Consider the following 19,628-nt stretch of genomic DNA (forward strand, 5'->3'; position numbering starts at 1 on the left):
TTTTTTACAAATTCATAGCAAGGCCCTCCACCAGCAAACAGATTACAACTCGCTTTATTACGATGATCGGGAACCGAACCCACAATATCTCCACGGTGTGCCTGTTCTTACTATGACATGAAACCGTGCGAGGCCTATTTCCTGCTTCAAAACCATTCCTCTGTCCTCTCATCTTGATAATGGATGGCACAGCCTTCCAGACTCACACAAAAGTCGCCAGTTGACAGCATGGCCGGCTTCTCTCTCAGCATATCCCAGCTTCCCTGGGAGATTCATTATCTCCAATCATACCGGGAGCAAAGCTGCAGAAACGTCCAGCTCTGGCTGTGAGGAAGAAATCTAAGTTCTTGTCTGGCTTTATAAAGGACTTGTTTAAAGAAAACTAGAGACCAGAATAACCTATAGAGAATCCCCACCCTTTGGGAACCCTTTTAGAAGTAAGTCTACTTATAACACAAGTTAGAGTCTGATATCCCTTCCGAGGAAAATTTTAATGTATAGGGAAAGGCGACAAGGACATGCAATTGAAATAAACCCCTAGTTGGGGGGAGGGGGTGTAAAATAAGGCTAGGACTGGATTTATGAACAGGTAGAACCAACTGTCACCTATGTGTAAAAAGAGAGGCCCTGGAAAGCCTCCCACTCTGAAATCATCGAGTATGCCTATAGTTCCATCAATACTCTTCTTTTCTTCATTCATTGGGTATCAGCTATGTGGCAGGCATTACAGGGGATTAAATGGGATTAATAAGTAAGGTGACCCTTTTCCAGAAGCTGGCCATCTTGTAGGGAATTGACAGACACATAAGCAAATAATTACATTACGCTGTGATGAAGACCTACAGTAACCCAGGGGATGTGATTTGTCCCACTGCCTGGCTGGCTCTAAGAACATTTCACAGAGGCAGGAGAGGTTCGGGGTCTATCTAGCAGGGGGCACAGCATGGGCAAACGTTCAGGGGACAGTCTGAGCAAGAGCAGGCATTCTGAGGAAAGGTGAGGCCAGCGGACATGTGTGGAAGGCTTCAAAAGTCATGCTATATAATATTTCCTGTGGGTGGGCATGTCTCAAAATACGTTCCAAGGCGCAATAGATGCTTTGAAAAAAAATAATTCTGTGGTGTTAGCACTGTGATGAATGCTATATAAGCTCCCTCCTGGCCCGCTTCAGCATTCAAAACACATTAAAGACTCTATAAAGTGCCACACTAACGAAACCACCGAGGGTTTCCCCAAACTATGTGGCAACGGAAATCTTGCTTTCACATAATCACTATAAAAAACGCTTCTGTTAAAGTCAACTGGGCTGTTTGGGTGGGGACATTGTAACATAACCAAATATGTGTTTTCTAGAGAAGTTGTATTCTGAGGTTGTCTGTCGGCTGAGCTTCCTCCCCTTGGACAGGTGACCTTAGCACCTGACCCCCACAAACACCATGGGAACCTTCACCCAGCCTATCGCTATCGCCCCCTGGTGGTGGCCCTTGCTTCCTGCCTTGTCCGGCAGCCTCCCACAGCAAACCTGAATGTTCAGTCAGATCACGGTCACACAAGTGCTCCGACGTTTCCATCTCCCTTAGAACAAATCCCAGCTCCTTCCCTTGGCTTGCAGCCTCTCTGGTCTCAACTGCCCACTCTCTGCCCTTATCGCCAACCCCTCCCTCAAGCCTCGGTTTGAGCACCAGCCCCTCCACAGCTGCCTCCTGGACACAAGCCCTGGCATTTTCCTCCCTGATATCCACCAGGGCTAGGAAAAAGCAGAATGCTGCAAGTTTAATGAGAGCAAAAGCATGCCCATGGTCTGGTTCTCTGCTTCTGCCGGCAGGGGCATTCTAGAAGCTCTGCAAACTTGCAAGGTTCCTGCTCTCACCCGCTCTCGTTGCTTCTGAAGGCACCCCCAAACCAGGAGGGCCTCTGTGATGTGAGCCCCAGGGAAGAGAGAGTGGAGAGGGGCCCCTAGGGAGTTGATGGAGAGCCAGTCAGCTACTCTGGGTCCCCTGGAGGCCATGAGTCACATCCCCACAGACATGCAGAGAGCACATGGTCCTCTCCTTAATATCTAAAACAGAAACTGAAGTTGGGGACAAAGAGAACAAAGGATGGACTACTGGAGATAAGAGACACATCAAATAGGCAGTCTGACATTCATCTACTCTCCTAAGCTCCAGAGCTCTGATTCCCAAAGGCTCGTCCTCATTTTAGCTGCAAAGGGTCCTCTCCCTTTAGGGCCACAGGTGAGAGCAAAGCATCAGCATTCCCACTGCGCTCTCACTGCTCAGAAGGCAGGGTGAGGGGGGGGTAGAGGCCACACTTGAGTGTGTTCAGGATCCCACAGCGCTGACTGCAGGGGGTCTTCCTTATGTGACAAGCCCTGAAATCCTCAGGGAGGGGCTTTGGCTCCTCTGGAATGCCACCCCACAAGTAGCCCCTCATTCTTTGCCTGTCCATATCCTTCCCTCAGGCTATCAGACAGCTCTTTTAGACACACACACACACACACACACACACACACACACACACACAGCATTCCTTTTTCTAACTCCCCTCTAGGCTTTATTTTTGTCTCCTAGTGACAAACAGGTTGAGTCCATGACGTCTTAGAGACACACTCACTCCCTCTTCAATCCCTGTGACCTGGCTCCCCACCATGTCATTTTGCTTAGACTTTCTTAAAGGCGCTAATACTTTTTTCTGGACACTTCTGGCCTTCACCCCGTCTTAGTCTCCTGCTCAGGTTCTCTGTCCCCTGGCTCTCTGGGCTGTCACTTTCTCATCTTTCATCCCCCTCCTACTGTCTGCCAGGCTGTCCTGCGGGGGGCAATCTTGAATTCATCACTCTTTCCAGATGTTTCTTCTGTTTAGATTTGTCTCTGAAGCCGGATGACAAATGTCTGAGAGCCTGGCTGTGCGTCTCTCCGGTCCTGGGGATGGAATGGGCAGGGGGAGAACTAGCGAGCAGTGTTGGGGAGCAGGAGGAACCCCACGGCTCTCTAACTCCAGTCACTTCAACAGAAGTGTCCTTTGTAAGACTTTTGGGCAGAGGCCAAGAGACTGCCATGCTATTTCCACCCCGTGAAGGGGACGTGTCCTGCCTGACTCTTGGGCCCAGGAGACCCTGAATACACACTAAGAGCATTACCGGTAGTGTCAGCCTTGCCAAAATTGTGAAAAGGGGAAATGTTCCCTACATGGGCCACTAGACTTTCATGGTGGCAAAGACTGGACTAATATATCAGCCACCGGCTAACTAGCTCTACTACTTAATGGCTTGATCAGATTAAAATAGGATGTAGTCTGCCTTTCAGCGTGAGTGACAATGGCAGCAGTGTGGGAAAGTCGGTATTTGGGTGTAAAAGTACCCTTTCTCAGGTCTTGTAGGCTTGCGAAACTGGTCCTCTGAAGCCTGACGTTGGTGAATAACCTCTAGGTCTGGCTTCAGACATTCACTGTAGAATGTCCGGATTCTACAGTGACATGGGCCCTGCCGTCAGATGCACTTAAAGGACATTAGGAAATTCTGTTCCAACGTCCTTTGTTTCCTCCCTTCCTGGCAGATTTGTGCATTGCATTAAAGAGTCTGCCTAGAGTCACCACACACACACACACACACACACACACACACACACACGCAAGCCTGTTCTAGGGTTATGTTTCTTGAATATCAGATCCCACTTCCTTCCACTGCCAAGTTTTTTCAGTCCCTCCTCTCCAGGTATGGTGGTGTCTCGGGATTGTTTCGCATCCCAGGTGGCTGTCACCCCACCATCTGCTCCTGGATACACAGGGGCTCCAAAGTGGGCTGCTCTTGGCACGGAGGGCAGAGTTTTTTTTCTGGAACTCAGCTTGACCGAATGTGGGGTCTATTTCAGTCTTTCCTCTTTTTCATAACTTGCAGTACTAGAGCTAAGCACACTGACACCAGTAGAGAATGCTTGCTGGACGCAATTGTCCTCACCATGCGTCCACCTTGATATTTGGGCCCTTATCACCTCATGTTTGCCCCTCCATGGGGAACAAGCCATTTGTGATTCTGTCCAGGGTTCTTCTGAATTTGGTTTCCATGTCAGGGGCACCTGACACATGCCATGCATCTTTACGTCTCAACATCCTTTGTTCTAAAGGGAGAAAGTCACAACGCTGGGTGGTGGCCACACTGAGAGAGGTGACCTTTGTGTATATTCATACCAATCCTATTTTTGTCCAATGCTTATTTTCTGCGAAGAAATGTGCTCAGGGTACTTCTCTTTGTTTTACTTCGATCCAGCAACGTGAAATGGACTTTGGAGGGGAGACGATAGAGGGCAAAAGTATTGCCTCTGCTGCCCTCTGATGGCTAACTTGCAACCTTGCCATTCCCCAGAAACAGCTGCTGGCCGGGGCGGGGTTTGCAGGACCCACTGAGACATGCGCAGGTCTGCTCGCCTGCAGGCACAGATTTATAAAGGTTTTGGTTTGGCTGGTTAGTTAAATTTCCAAATCTCCAGTTATAGAATTAGGCATTTTTCCTTCTCCCCCTCAGAGAACTCTATAAACGGCTGAGCAATTTCAAATCAGAGATATGGTCAACAGTCTAGTTAGTGTCTTGGGTCTGCCTAGAAAATGGATTATTAGATGTTAAAACAATCCTATTTGCCACACTTTGCAGTTTGACGCTTTTGTACTCAACACTGCCGAGAGACGATGGGTATTGAGGTACAGGTAATGCGTTTCCAGACATATTTATATCGCTGGCTCCAAGGAGAAATATTACATACTTCTGTTTTAGGGACCATACATACCACCAGGTAAAGTTGCATTCAAATAAGTAAGTCACGACGGTTGCCTGTTTTCTCTTATGAAAATTAGAAGTAACTATTTACACTCAAAATAGACCACATCCTCTGACTTGACTAAACAAGAGAACAATCGGGTGGCATTTATGGGGGTTTCAGCAGCCAAATATATGATCCAGATTGAGACATAGGGAATATTTTCTTTAAATGACCCCAATGGCTCCTCTTCCTGCCAAGTATCCCGACCACTGTTGACCAAACAGGGTGGACCCTAAATTTGGGAGAATTTGTTTTTCTTTCTGTTTCAAACCATACAGAATATTGTTTATTATTATTATCATTATTAATGATTCTTAGAACAAGTCAGACTTGGCTTCTCGTTGCTTCTCCCTTCCATGCCTTGAGATCTTTCTAAAGTGGTCAAGCGCCCATATGTAATGCTGTCTACACAGAGCACTGCTTCTTAAGACGGCACCCAGTCCCCAGGCTCCCGGAGAATGCAGAACTCTCCCTTTCCAGCATGGATGCATTAAACATACACAGCGTGCTTGCTAAGAATAAAGAGAATATGCTTAATCCACGTTTAGCCATCAGTCTTCTCTCCTGCTTTCCGGAAGCCCTCTGACACACTCCCCAACCTTTCCTTCCCCCATTCGCCATTGCTTCCCACCTGACCTTTTCTCTGCCTGTCTGCAAGCTGCCTCTGAACTTGAACCTTTTCCATGTCTCTCCCCATTGTCTGAACTCCATTTTGCAGCTTTGGTTTCCACTGGAGAGTTTCTTAGATCAAATCTGTCCTCCAAACCTTGAGGACCTGCCCCTTTTCCTGGGGAAGGCGTACTTCGTGCAGGGCCCTGCCTGGAAGCAGGCTGCCTCCTTTTTCTGCACTGCCTGCTCCTCACTTGAGAAGTGAGAAGGTCGGACATGGTTGTTGGTTTTCACGCCAGAGCAGAGAGGTTTCCAGGGGCCTCCAAAGAGATCTCCCAACCACCCTTTACACTCCGATCAGAGGTCCCCCTTTTATCAGTTTTTTAAACTGGGCTTCTAAGAAACATTTCTTTGGGGGGCGAAATTGTGACTTAAAGGAAACGTTTGAAGACAAGTTTAAAACAAAATGGACAAGATGATCTAATATCCTTTCCAAAGTTCTCGGATGCTTCAGAACACCCTCTCCCACCTCCTACTTCCTGACCACTTCGTGGGTGGGAAGGCAATAAGTAACACTTTATAGACATTTTGCACTGGGCTCCAGCCATCAATTCTTCTAATGGGTTTTGGGCAGCTGTCCCAGGCAAGAGAAATCACATTAAAGCTGCGAACAAAATCAAGGGATCGGATTTCTTTTTAAATTAGGAGAAAAATGTGATTTGGGTTCCTGGATGCTGTTGAGATGCTTTTAAAGGATGTCCTAAATAATCACTCTCTTATGCTTCTCTTAGTTTTTAAAACTTCTTGGGCAGTTTTCTGCTGTGTTTCGGTAGAAAGTTACCTAAATAATGGTATAAAATTTGAGCACAGGCCAGACAAATTCCTATGACAGCACAAAGCAAGGCTGCCACTAGGAGAATCAGAAGTGGCAGGATCAAGATTTGAACCCGTCTTTCTCTGAAACCCCTGTTCTCCCCTCTGCATCACACGCCCTTCTGACGTACTCTCTTCTCCAGCCCAAGGCCATGACCAAATTCTGGTCAGCACTGAGGATGGAGCATGAAGATAGTTCCAACACGAAAGTTTATTGTCCTGAGCAGTTTCTGAAAAGGAAAATACCCAAACTGCATTTTTCTAAAACCTTTGGTAGTCAGTGAGAACTTTGCAAAGCAGACTTACTGATCTGGTGGTTAAAAGAAAGAGTGGTCCCCCTTTCACTTCCCCCGCCTCCAATCCCTCTACTTTTCTCTGTCCTTCAATGAGGTTGGAAATTAGTATCCTTGTTAAAGCTTTGCTGACGTCCTTGATCTGAGATACCTGGAAGCTCGCCTGGGTCAGTCGTTACGAGCCTAGGAGAGTAACCTGTACTAGTCCCACGGTTCTTTTTTCTGTATTTTCACACTTTGACATTTGGGGAATGCTGGCCCTAGCGGGACTGCCCCTCCCAGGGCTAGCCAATTCCTAGAGAGTAAGCGACAGACGGTCTAAAACACCTTTCAGATGCAAACTAACCAGTCAGGAGCCCGCCCCCACCACCTCCCCTCCCGGCTCTCACCCTCAGAGCCACTCCCCCCTCCCTAACCAGCCCAGGGCAGGTACCAGACAACTAGGGACAGCCCCTACACCCCAGAACCCACTGAAAAAGTTCAAATGAGACAATTTTAAGCTTGCTTACCCTGCCTCACCCATTCCTTCCCACAGAAACCACAATGATGGCTGTTGCCCACATTTTCCCCTCACTCCTGCTGTCTGACCCACACTCGTGCTTCCCTGTGTGCCCCCCCAATCCATGGCATGACATGCCCCCTCCTCTTGGGAACGGAGAGCAACAAACACTTCAGTGGCAGATGTCTCCTGATCTGTTGGGCTCAGCACACCTGAACAATAATAATACCTACATTCAAAGCAGAAGCCATTCCTTCTGAAAGGCACTCACCCCGTTGCCTCCTCCTTACAAAAGGTCTTAGCTCGTGGGAACAGCAGCAGTGGGCAAATGTAAACCTGTAGCACCCAGAACTCTGTTTTCACCAAGAACCATAAAGAGCTTGCGTTCTCTTCAGTGGTGGTCAAACAAGGCAGTGAGAGGCACTGTTTGTTAAAGAGACACCCCAGCAAACTGGGATCGTGCCATCTAGGCATGCCGCCCCCCCCCCCCCCAAGGCAAAGCAACACCCTACACATGTTAGGAAAACAACCCAGGTCACTAATCATAGCTCTTCCAGAGCCATTTCCTCCTGGAAGCATCACCATGGAAGTCTGGGCGCTGCCTATAGGGGCACTTGGGGGAAAATATGCTAAAGGTATGCAAACTGCATTTACTGCACTCAATTACGAAGTATATACATATATACCCATATACTTCATATAAACATACCTTCATTCTAATAATGAAGATATTAAATGTAGAAAAATGGAGCGTTCATAGTTAAAAGGAATCCCAGTAATGCTGGCATTCTGCCTCCCCTCTCCCCCGCCTCCCCGCCCCCCCCCCCACTCCTGTTAGTAATTAATCTTGAAATGCCTTTGCAGAGTTCTTGTTTGTTTCAAAGTTAGGAAACAAATGTGTTTCCCTGGGAGAACCAAGTCCATAAATGTTTTATGTAAGTAAGAGAAATGAGTTGAATTCGTCCCAAGAACATTTGTCACCCTCAGTTAGGACAAGAAATCTGCTTTGCCCACATCAGCCAAACAGTGTTTGCCCAGAAGGTGTTTGGAAGCCCAGAGTTGAAGGATAAGATGCACTTGACTTTTTTTTTTTTCTACTCACCCTTTAGCTAAGGTTGCTATGCCAACGTCAGTTAACTTCATTCCTACACCTATAGGAAGAGAGAGCAAAGATGGAATTTGTGTTACCCTGGGCTGCTCAGAAAGATCGGACAATCTATTCACTGGGGTGGGGAGTAGTGACAGCCCTTCCTCATTTCCCTTCCTGCATAAACACATGCTTTCCTCCTTGTTTCATCAGCGGAGGCCTCTTTCTGTCAAGGCTGACACCCTTTCATGCATGTGTCCAGCGTGATGGGAGGGGAGTGGGGAAGGTGGGCCTCTGATGCAGCAGCTCAGGGGAGACCTGCCTCTCTAGGGTGGTGGCTATGAGCACTTGCTCCAACTCAGTCTCACCATTGCAACCTAGTGATGGGTCTTTGATGGCAGGGCATGGGGTGCACAGCGCCACCCCAACAGTCTGCCCGCACCTGCCAGACCCAGGCCTCATGCTTGCTGTTCCTCTCCTCCCTTTGACTCTTGTCCTACCTGTGCCAGGCGGGGATGGCTGTCTTCCCCATGGCCAGCAGGTGATCTGCTCCCTGAGGGGCCTGGCAGCATAGAAACCAGTCTGGGCTGTGGACATAGGAACGAGCATCCTGCCTAAGCCAACCCTGAGGTTTGACCTGATGGCAACATAGTTTTCATGGGTCCCCACGCCTATGAACATTGTTTTCTGAGGCTTAGGGAAGGCTGCTAAAGGGTTAATGCTCCGATTCAGCAGAGTCTCCCTGGAGCAGAGGAAAAATACAGGTCATGCTGCTAGCAGGCTGGTTCATCAGCCAGAAGCAATGAGCCCTGCTTTTCGGCAGTGCACCTGTGAGCTGAATTAGACACGGCATTTTGGGTGAGCCAGTGAGCATTTTAAAAGCTTCTTTCACAGCTGGCGATGAATCCGTCTCATTCTTTCAAAGCTGCTAACAACGAGAACATATGTAGAAATGCTTCACATAGCTTATATTATAGGGACTGAGCTTTACAAAAAAAAAAAAAGAAAAAAAAGACACCAGATTGCAAAAGCCCTCTTTGGACATCTCGTTTCGCGGAAAGTTGTGTTTAAAAATCACAGCTCTAAGCTGCATGGAAGTCCAATTTTAAAAGTCACTTGGCACAAGGTCTTTGAACTTGGGAATTGCTTTTTATGGTTTCTCACAATTACCAGCTGTCAGTTACAGTTTAGAAAGATAGAATATAATTTTTAAAAGGAAATGTCTCTCTCTTGATTTAATAATTTGCCAGCAATTCAACCAAGGTTATTAAGGGTCTCTATAGGATAATAATTTAAATTCTAGTGTGCAGCTATTAGACTGAGTTGGGTATAATAATCATCTACAGGTTGTTTCTGATGGGAAGAAGGAAGTAGGCAGCTTGCTGAGTTCATTCTCCAGAATTTGAGTGCATGGATCTTTTGGGTGACAGCCTCTCAGGAACCCTGGAGGTCTCACCATGGTGCAGACCATAGGGCCAAATCCCAGCCTCGGCTTTCACCCCTCAAAGCTGCCACAATCCTGTGAAGAAGCAAGGGGAGGGGATAACGTTTTTAAGAGTCTGAGGAGGTAATGGTCGAGTTTGGGTTTGTCTCTTTTATTTAATCCTAATTCCAGTGTCTCAGTAAAATTATAAAATATGGATATTGTCTAGAGAATGGATGTGCTATATTGTGCCGTAATGACGATGACAATGAAAAGATTTTTCCCAGCCGCAGCAGAGGGCAAATAAACACCATTATGAAACACAATGCCACCACATTAAACCGCACACGTCACTTACAGAGAGATGTAATATTCCACTAGAGTTGTTTACTAGCGCCTGGAAATGAAACTAGCTGTGCATGAAGCTCCAGGGTGTTACTTTTCAGTAGAAGGATTATATTTAATGCAAAATGAACTCTGAAGGAGAAAAGATGGGGCGTATCAACGATTGCACAGCAGAGTCTGTTGAGACTATATTTTGTGAGTGTGTCGCAGGAAAGAAGCCTCTTAAAGCCAGCAGGAATGGCTGCCTTCAATTTGCAGGCCAGTCCCATCCGCAAGACTGCAGCATTGCACTTCCCCGCTGGCCTTCGAAGAGTCCCCCACGGGACACTTTAACTTCAGGGGACACTTGGAACTCTCTTGCCAATTTGTAGATTTGTGGGTGAGTGCAAAGAGCTTGGGGTTTGGAGTCAGAAATCATGGGTTGGAATCTTGGACCCCTCTGCTTGTTAGCCGAGTGACAGCAGGCAATTAAATCCCTGTCTTTGGGCCTTTGTTTTCTCATCTGGAAAATAGGGATCATCATATCTTCTTTGCAGGGTTATTTTGAAGATTAAACAAAAATAACAGGAGAAAATATGTGCAAACAAGAGCTAGTACAATCCAAGTAAGGTCTGTAGTCTAATTAATCAGATTGTGCCAACACCAACCTCCTGGTTTTGATAATGTACTACAGCCAGGGAGGATGTTAGCATGAGGCGGAGCTAGATGAAGGGGATGTGGGGACCACTCTGGACATTTTTGCAACTTCTTACGTCTATGGTTATTTCAAAATAGCCATTTTTTCAAATAGGGAACACTTATTATGTGTTAATGCTTCGTTAAATATTTTACTATCTATGTGGGCAGAGCCCACTCCATCTTGCAAAGCTGAATCCATCTTGAAGCGAATCTGCCAACTTAACTTGTGAGTGAATGATCCCCAACTTTTGACCCCATCCCCTTCCCCCGGGTGGATTCTGGAATGTGTACAGACGTTTCTGGCTAGTCACTAAGTTTCCATCACCCCTTCCTCTGGGGCAAAGTGCCCTACTGTTACCTATCTCTTCAGTCATCCTGGCTCCAGGGCCTGCTAATATCTGGCCTGTCAGTCTCCCCTGACCACCCATGCACTCCTCCCGGAGCACACAGGTCCATCTCTGAGGGAGGATGAAAGAAGATGACCTAGGAGGGGAAGGCAGCAGAGATCGGTATCTTGCCACTGCCCAAGACGAGCATTTCCTGCACGTAAGTTCCCTCTTAAATTTATTAACCAACAAGCTGGACTTGTCTGCCTCGTTCTTTGGTCTCTCAGCTCCTTCGGCGTTTGGGGGCTGGTTTGTGTACCCTGCCTTTTCACAGAACACTGTGTCACGTGATCCTCACAATAACCCCCTGTGCAAAGTGCTGAGGCACAGAGAGGTGAGTAATTAGCCCAAAGCTAACAGCTAGGAAATTGAGGAGCAGTGGCAGAGGCAATCTTACTTTTCATCAGCGTGTTATGATATTATTGAAAGGTCTTATACGACAATGTCTGACATTTAGTAGGCATCCAATTATAGTTCAGATGTTTCTTACCCGCATGATTATCTGGGAAGGAAAAGGAATAGGAAACCCCCTGTGGCAGAGCTGTTGGTGCCCCCTCCCCCCCATCCACTGCTGTCACACTAACCACTTCCGTGCACACTGGCCCAGGTGCCACCACTGGCATTTCTTTGCCTGAGAACTTTCTCTAATCACAGAAGTCTGCTTTGCTCAGCTTGGCTTGCCCATAAGTAGTTGCCAAGTGCAGGTGAGTTAAAGCCCCCACCAGGAGCAGCGTCGCATTGGGAACTAAAGGAGGTTGGTGTATAAATACGCCTCCTCCCTCACTCCTTGGGTACAATCATTCTGAGAAGTGTGCTTTGCACAGGCTTCCAGAGTTCTCCCAGCAGGCATGAGCTTCAGGTGCCCAGAGCAGTAAGTGGCTGTATTATAAGGTACCCTACTGGCTGCCTTCCCTTTCCCTGTTTCACTTCTCCACTTTCCTATCAGTGTTTCCTGGGATCCCCCCGTCCCTGAATTGTTTGTACTTGGACATTGGTGTGTAGCAAAGGATTGAGCGAACTCAAAGAAAGGTTCAATCCTTGCCCAACTCTTGAAAGGTAACTTCTAAGCCCTTGGAATGTGCTGCTCGATAGGAGTTTCTCTGTCTACCTGGGACCTTGGGCCATGTGGTATCAGATGGACATCTGGAGTGGCTAGAGGCTAAGGTCAAGCTCCCCAGCAGTCAGTCATGCCTATGTGATGGGCGCCGATAAAAACTCTGATACCAAGGCTCAGGAGAGCTTCCCTGGTTGGCAGTTCTCATATGTGTTGCTTGCTACACATCCCTGCTGGGAGAAGTAAGCATGTCCACATGCCTTCACCAGGAGGGGACAGCCGGGAGCTCCCACCTGGATTCTGCCCCATGTGCCTCCTCCCTTTGCTGATTTGACTCTGTATCTGCTTGGCGTAGTAAACCGTAACCATGAGTATAAAGGCTTTTCTGAGTTCTGTGAGTTCTTCCAGCAAATTAATGAACCTGAGGGTGGTCTTGGGGACCCCAAACTGCCACACGTGTCAAGGCTGTCTCTGGGGAAACCTAAGTATGACATCCCCATTGCATACAACAAACTTATTCCTAAAAAATGTGCGTATAAATTGAAGATATGCTGTCAACTCATCAGGAGAGCTTGAAATCTAAAGTAATTGCGAAAGACCCTTTCACCTATTAAAAATGAATTATCACATCTTAATTTATCTGTTGGCATTTCCGGGTTTTCATATGTACTTCTGAGTCTGTGCCTGTTGAGGACATAACAATAAAGTCAATCTTTGGTTGCCTGTTATAATGGGAAGGCATCATTGGCATGAATTGTTAAAATGTACTTTATATCTCCATTGGCTGGTCATTTTAGGCTCCTTTGTCACACCTTGTTTCTGATGAAACATTAGTAACACCTTCTGCTGGTGAAGCTGCTTACGGGAACCCAGCAGACTGTTCCCTCACCTTCACGCCCCACCTTCAGGAATATCCCAAGCCCACAGCATCCCCAGAGCCTGGGGCAAGCTGCTTGCCTCACCTTGCATGTCCGTGACCAGGAGACAGCCACCTGTTTTCTGGTATACCCAGTGCTGGAAGGTACAGCACTTCTGACCAGCCTCTGATTCCCTTCTCAAGAAGTTGATTTCCTTCCCATCCCTAATAGAGTATTTCACAAATTCTCCAATCAGCTCCTCCTCCACTGTTGCATATGGGATGTTGTTCTTAGGTCGATGGATAAGAAAAATAGGAATGATCCTGGAAGAGAAGAGAATATGGGCACACATCACATTCTCAGGAGGGAATACTGGGTGTGTTCTATCTCACCTGGAGTAGCAGGGAGCTTCACAATAAGCCCTGGTTCCATTAGATTTAGATTAAAAATTCCCCCAATGATTAGTCAATGGATAAAAGGATGTGTTTCTGATTATTTGTCCCTACAGTTGGTCAGAAACTCTTCCTTGCGATGGAGTTTAATTGCTCATGTATAAATGAATGTCTTATTATAGTCACATCTCAATGACCCATTGGTCACGTGACTAAATGCATCTATCCATCCATCATATAGACAACTTTCATTCCTTCCTTCTTCCCTCCCTCCCTCCCTTCCATTCAGTCAACAAATATGCATTCAGTGGCTTCTAGTATCACTCTTCCAGACGCTGTTCCAGAAAACAGCAGTAAAGAAAACAGTCTCTGCTCTCAAGGAACTTACTTTTAAGTGAAGGAGACAGACAATAAACAAGTAAATGTATAGTTCTACATGCTGTGTGACAAAATAAAGCAGAGCAGAGGAGCTAGGTAGGGCAGGGGTCGGGGAGGGGCTGCTATTTTATTTAAGGAAGTCAGAGAAGGCCTTGCGAATAATAAAGCACATCTGAGCAGAATCCTGCAGGAAGTGTGGGTAAAGGGACTTGAGGATATCCGTCGAAAAATCCTCCAGGCAAAAGCAACAACACATGAAAAAGGCTCTGGGGCGGGAGCATTCATGGCATATTGAAAGCATAGTGAGGAGGCCAGTGTGCTGGAGTGCAGTGAGCACGGGGAGATGGTAGTAGATGAGTGAGGACAGGGAGGGTCTGGTTGGCCGTTTAAAAAACTCTACCCTTTGTAATGAATTGCATGAGAAGCCATTGGAGGGTTTTGGGCAAAGGAGTGACATGCTCAAACTTCTGTGTTCCAGGGATCATTTTGCCACTTGGTCTGGAACAGACTGTGTGAGGGCAAGGGCAGGAGCAGGAAGACCAGTGAGGAGACTGTGCAATAATTAATGATGGCAGCTGGAGTGGAGAAGTGATCAGATCCTGAATGCATTTTTCAGCACTAATCCATTCAGTGTCACACCATCCTCGCTGATGATTTCATACCAGCTCCACTGGCCTCTAACCGCCCATACCTCCTTCCCCCACCTCACTGTTAGCTGATGACCTTGCTTCCTGTTTCATTGTGAAAACTGAAACAATAAGAAGAGGACTTCTAAAAGCTGCCATCCCACATATTGCCACCTCCCAAGGTCTGCACCTATATCGTCAACCTTTCCAGCCTTTCTATGGATGAACCCTCCTTGCTCCTACCTGAACCATCTCTTCCACTGGTGCCTGGATCCCAACCCCTCTCAAATACTCAAGGATATCGCTCCAGCAATTGTTCCCCACTCTCTTCCATCAGAGTCATTCCCAATGGCATAGAAACATGCTGCAGGATTTCTATACAGCATGTTGACCCCACAGCCCACTTCAACTGCTGACTCATAGTTTGCATCAAAACTCAATTCAATTGTAGACTCCCTGTCTCCAATCCCTCCCCTCCCATTCTCTCCTGAACCCACCCAAAGAGGCTTTCCCACTAAAGAAGCTTTGATCCAGGGCACCATGTCGCTGAGTCCAATGGTCTCTTCCCAGCTCTCATCATGCTTGCTCTCAGTGGCACTGGACACAGTTGATCTCACTTCTTGTTGAAACACCTACTCATGGTTTCCAGGAACTTACTTTCTCTTGGTTTTCCTCCTATTTCCCTGGGTACTTCCTCTCTGTCTCCTTTGGCGGTTACTCTTTTCTCCCCAACCTTGAGACTCTGGCATGCCCTGGGGCAGCTCTTCTCTCTCTGCACACACTCCTTAGTGACCTTGCTTTAAGTACAATGCGCATGTCAACAATTTCCACTTTATATCTCCAGCCCAGACCTCTCCCCTGAATTCCTGACTCACATTTCCAGCTACTACACTCCATCTCCACCTGGTGTCAACAAGGCATCTCAAATTGAACACAGCAAAAATTGTACTACTCGTTCACCCCAAACGCCTACATGTGCCCCATCTGGGTGCCTGGCAACTCCACCCTTTTCATTCAACAAATGTCTACTGAATAGCTTGTGGCAGAATCTCAAAAACTCACCGGGGAAGTGGAGATGAAAAAGACAGAGTTCCTGCTTTCCAGGGGCAACCACGGGAGCACCTACCTCCTACCTCCTAACTAATAAAGACAGGCAGCAGATTTGCCAGGTGTGGTGTGGCCTGACTTGGGTTGTAAAGACTGTGTAGAAATAAGCTGGCAGAGTGGGAGGCAAGAGGGTGAGGCATGCCAATGAGCCCAAACCCTATGGGTGCCATTTTGAGGACTCAGCCCTCCATATACTGTCACCATTCATGTGTTCACAAATTCTCCCGCAGTAAGGAAGAGGAAGCGGTTTGGGATATCAAAAGGTCCTAACCCATTTTCCAGGCAGTGGCATATTTGCTGGGTGCTGATGAAGCTAAGCTGACTAAGCCCCTGTGTGAAAAGCCCTTGTGCAGGCTCTTTCCAAGCACCTGCATAGTCTTTATATTCATAATCTTGTGTTCTCTTCCTTAGAGAGGGCCCCAAATTGTGTACGAATCAAGCCGCACAAAATGTGGGCCTGCCTCTGCCAGGGGGCACTGCAGTTCCATGCGTGGTGGGCTGATTACAAGATTGACCCTCTTCCTCCTTGAGAAGAGTTTCAGAGGACAGAGACTGTGAAGAGGGGGACTAGAGGAGAAAGAGAACGGGGTGAGTTTTTATAATGCAAAACCATAACTTGCTCCAGATTGCTGTCTTAGTGTATTAAACAGAAAAGCAATTATATATTTTCTTGTCTTATGTTACTTTTTCTTGAAGTTGCTGAGAAATGTTTGGTATTAAATAAATACGTTAGGCCCTTCTTGGTAAAGAGCAGAAAGTATTGGACTTTATACATGGTATGCCCAAGATATTACCTCAAGGAGAGTATTTTTCCCATTGTGTGAGTTAACGGGGGTCAGTGTAGACAAGAATTCCTTCCTTCTTTCTTCTCTCAGTTTTTACCGATATACATGAATGACACCTCTGTCTGAAATTTCCAACATGCAGCCTGTCTCTTTCCCCTTACGCATGCACGTGTGATCTCAACCAAATAAACAGACCAGTGAACACAACCTCCAGGCACCCTAAAATTTCATGGGATGAATAAATATTTAGTCAATGAGTAGGTAAAAGTAATCAGTGTGATTTATCTCTGTAGGATTCTGGGGAGTGGATAGTACGTTCCTGTAATTCTGATCACCAATTCACTCTTTGCTGACACAGCACCACATTTTATTTTCATCCTAGGATTAATTGTTTGCAATAGTCTCATGTTCTCTTATGTTTGCTTATTGTTTAGACACCATAATATCCATGAGAATAGATACCCTTTCTTCTCTACCTAACATGATAGATACATTTATTGAATCCATCCATCCATCCCTCTTTCCACATATACATTTATTTAAAGAATATTTATCAAATGTCTTTCTGTAAGCCTCTGATGGCAGGATAGCAGCCATGTGTGCCCTCATAGCTTACAGACAGAGAGGCCATTTGAAATGCTTGTCCCACTGGTCCTTTTAACCTCTCAGCAGTCCAGGCCCCGCAAATCCCCAAAAAGCCAGAGGTGGAAATACAAGAGGGTAAACACACTTACTCTGGCACTTCTCCAAAGCCTTCCAGCGGCTGTGCTTCAGCAGCATATATCTTGGCATAACATCTGGCAGTATTTTGAACATAGCATTCCTGTATCACCCAAATACATGGGAAAAACAAGTGATTAGAGGAAATTCAGAGAGTTGCTCAGTAAAGCTAATCAGATTTCCTAATAGAGATCAAGCCAATGGATTCTGAAAGCCATACCTTGGTTGGGGGCACAGAAGCAACAATTACTGCAACCTAGAGTCCACTTGCAGAGGAGCTCTGAGACCTGAAGGAACTATCCAAGTGAAGGTCAAGTGGTCTCTGGGGTCAGGTGGCCCTGAATTATAAAAGTTGTACAACCACATGGCTGGAGTTCATCCCTGAGCTAAGGGTTCTGGCCCCTCGGCAGGATGTCAGACAAAGCTTGGGACCTGCTGGGTTTCCCATGAGCTCTCCCATCTGAGGTTCTCCTTCAAAGGTATAATTTGAGTTGTAAGTGAACACCTTGACAAGGCTTATGAAAAGCAAGTTGGATTCTGCTTTCTACTCTGTCGTCCCTTTCTAAGTGGGAGTCTGGATGCTGGGGGATTTTCCACAACTGGGCCAGATAATACTTGAGATGGAAGGAACACTCAGTGAAAGAAAAGAAAAAAGAAGGGTGAATTTGGAGAAGAATGAAATACAGTTGGCAAAATCCTATACCCGGAGAAGATGGCTGCCTTCACGAGCACCAGGTACCACATGACACGGCCACATCTGAGAGAATCATGGACGGTTAATGCTTGGGAACACCCAAGGCATTCATCTAAGTATATCTAATCTATTCATTTTATAGGTCAACATTTTATAAAGGCCACCTAGTTTGTAAAAGAGCCAGACCCAGCTCTCCTGAAAGTTTGGCCCATGCTGATGTCAAGAGTGAAATATATGGACCAAGGTGGGAGGGGGAGTCAGGGAGAGAAGCTAAAGCTTTCCTCCTCTCCCCTCTTGCCTCAAGAGTACTGTGATTCAATAACAGAGAGAGGTAGGAACTCAGCGAGAGATGAGGTCACTCATAGTTTATGGGCTGGCATTGAAGCAAATTCAGGAAGACAGGAAACAAGACAAATGCTTCTGTCCTGCCCTTCTAAATATACCCCACCATCCCTCCTGCATCCAAAACAAAATGCTCTTTATTTCAGCTGTCCTTGGGGATCCTGGCATCCAGTCTAGCTTACAATCCCCACTTTCTATGTCGTCCTGTGTCCAAGTAGATTCAAGGCCTCAGCCATCTCAGGGAGCTTCTTAGAAACCGAAATGGTCTCAGCCCAGGTCAGAACTGGTGAGATGTCTCCAGACATAGGCTGAGTGCCATCTAGCTGACACGAGGCCAAGAAATTATTCCCTGGAACTGAGATGGGATTCCCAGCAGTCAGCCTTAATCCAGGGGCTCCCTTATAATCACACCCCAAAGGGAGAAAATACCCTCTTGGAGATACTCCCATCAGTTCTGAGTCTGATTATCATGGGGTCCCTCTCACACCTCAAGGGACACCTTTAGGGCAGGTGGACCCACCTGGGCAGCGAGGTTGTAGTTCCTCTGGACGAGCTCATCGTTGTTTCTGGTCCCATAGGCAACGGCATTGTGTACCTTGAGCACGCAGGCGTGGCCGGGCTGGAAGACGGGCATGAGTCCCTGCATCACTTTGCTGCGGAAAGCTTTCCGGTGGACGCCTTCTCCGAAGTGCAGCTCCTCCGTGGCAATCTGACCTCGCAGGCGGTCCCCAAAGTAGCTGTCATGGAGGAAGTCTTCTTTAAAGATGAGCTGGCTGAATTCAATCTCTTCACATCCTAAAACATAGCTCACTTTTAGCTGTACACCACATCCCCTCCATGACCCAACTCCTGCGTCTCATCTTTGCGCTATGCCTCTGTTGGGAGGTAAGTGTGGTTTCCCTTGTTAGGTTCTACAGGTCAACCTCGTCGTGGTCCCTAGGTAGGAACACTGCTGAGCCCAGCAGCAGGATTGGGGGATATCGGAAGGTCAGGGTGAGGCCTCAGTGGATCAGATAGGAGGGAGGGAGATCGGTTGGAACAAAACTGGGGAGACTAGCAAAATACTTTTAGACATATTTGGAAAATATAAGTAGAACCATGAAAGAAAATTAACGGTAAATTGAAAAGACGGGTGAGGTGCAGAAGAGGGAGCACCAATAATAAGATCGGATCGATCCATGTTTCACAACCTCTTTTCTCATCCTTTTTAGAATTTGTTTCCTAATTGCTCCCCATAAAACTTTAATACTGCAGATGTACTATACATCTGCTTATGTACTGTATGCATATCTATGCTTTATACACAAAAAGAATAAGTTTTCTTGCCTCCCCCCCGAACCAATTTTTGCACTGTTGGGGGCAATACTGGCTCTTGAGAAAGCCTATAAGTGGTAACTATAACAAATAGGCAAAAACCAAAACAAACCAAAAAAAAAAAAAAAAAAAAAAACACAAGTAAAAAGAGCTGCTTTTGGGAAGAAATTGAGAAAGGTAGAATGATTTCAGATTTATTTGTAATAAGAAAAGTAGAATTATTTTTTCTAGCAGCCGTTTCAGAGTTGATTCTGCACACATTTCAGACAGCAATGGATTCAATCAGAATGTCCATTTTAAACTAGACCAAGTCATACTTCTGAGTGGCTGAGAGAAGAAAGTAGGATGGCTTTAA

General features: G+C 46.6%; 1 protein-coding gene across 4 annotated transcripts in view; it reads right to left on the bottom strand.

Moving 5' to 3' along the window:
* Positions 1-19,628, bottom strand: part of ALPK2 (alpha kinase 2) — a 117,487-nt gene that overhangs the window by 4,945 nt on the left and 92,914 nt on the right. For 2 of the 4 annotated variants that reach the window (XM_074339895.2, XM_074339896.2), the window contains 4 exons: positions 18,480-18,754; positions 16,938-17,026; positions 13,021-13,238; positions 8,188-8,236 (listed from right to left, as the gene is read on the bottom strand). In XM_074339895.2, coding sequence (XP_074195996.2) covers positions 8,188-8,236; positions 13,021-13,238; positions 16,938-17,026; positions 18,480-18,754 — 631 coding nt within the window. Of the gene's footprint in view, positions 1-8,187; positions 8,237-13,020; positions 13,239-16,937; positions 17,027-18,479; positions 18,755-19,628 lie in introns of those variants that run through there. The other 2 variants (XM_074339897.2, XR_012498732.2) reach the window with 2 other exon arrangements.

Source organism: Rhinolophus sinicus, chromosome 4 (assembly GCF_057876585.1).
Source record: "Rhinolophus sinicus isolate RSI-liver-muscle chromosome 4, RSI-T2T, whole genome shotgun sequence".
Taxonomy (NCBI): domain Eukaryota; kingdom Metazoa; phylum Chordata; class Mammalia; order Chiroptera; family Rhinolophidae; genus Rhinolophus; species Rhinolophus sinicus.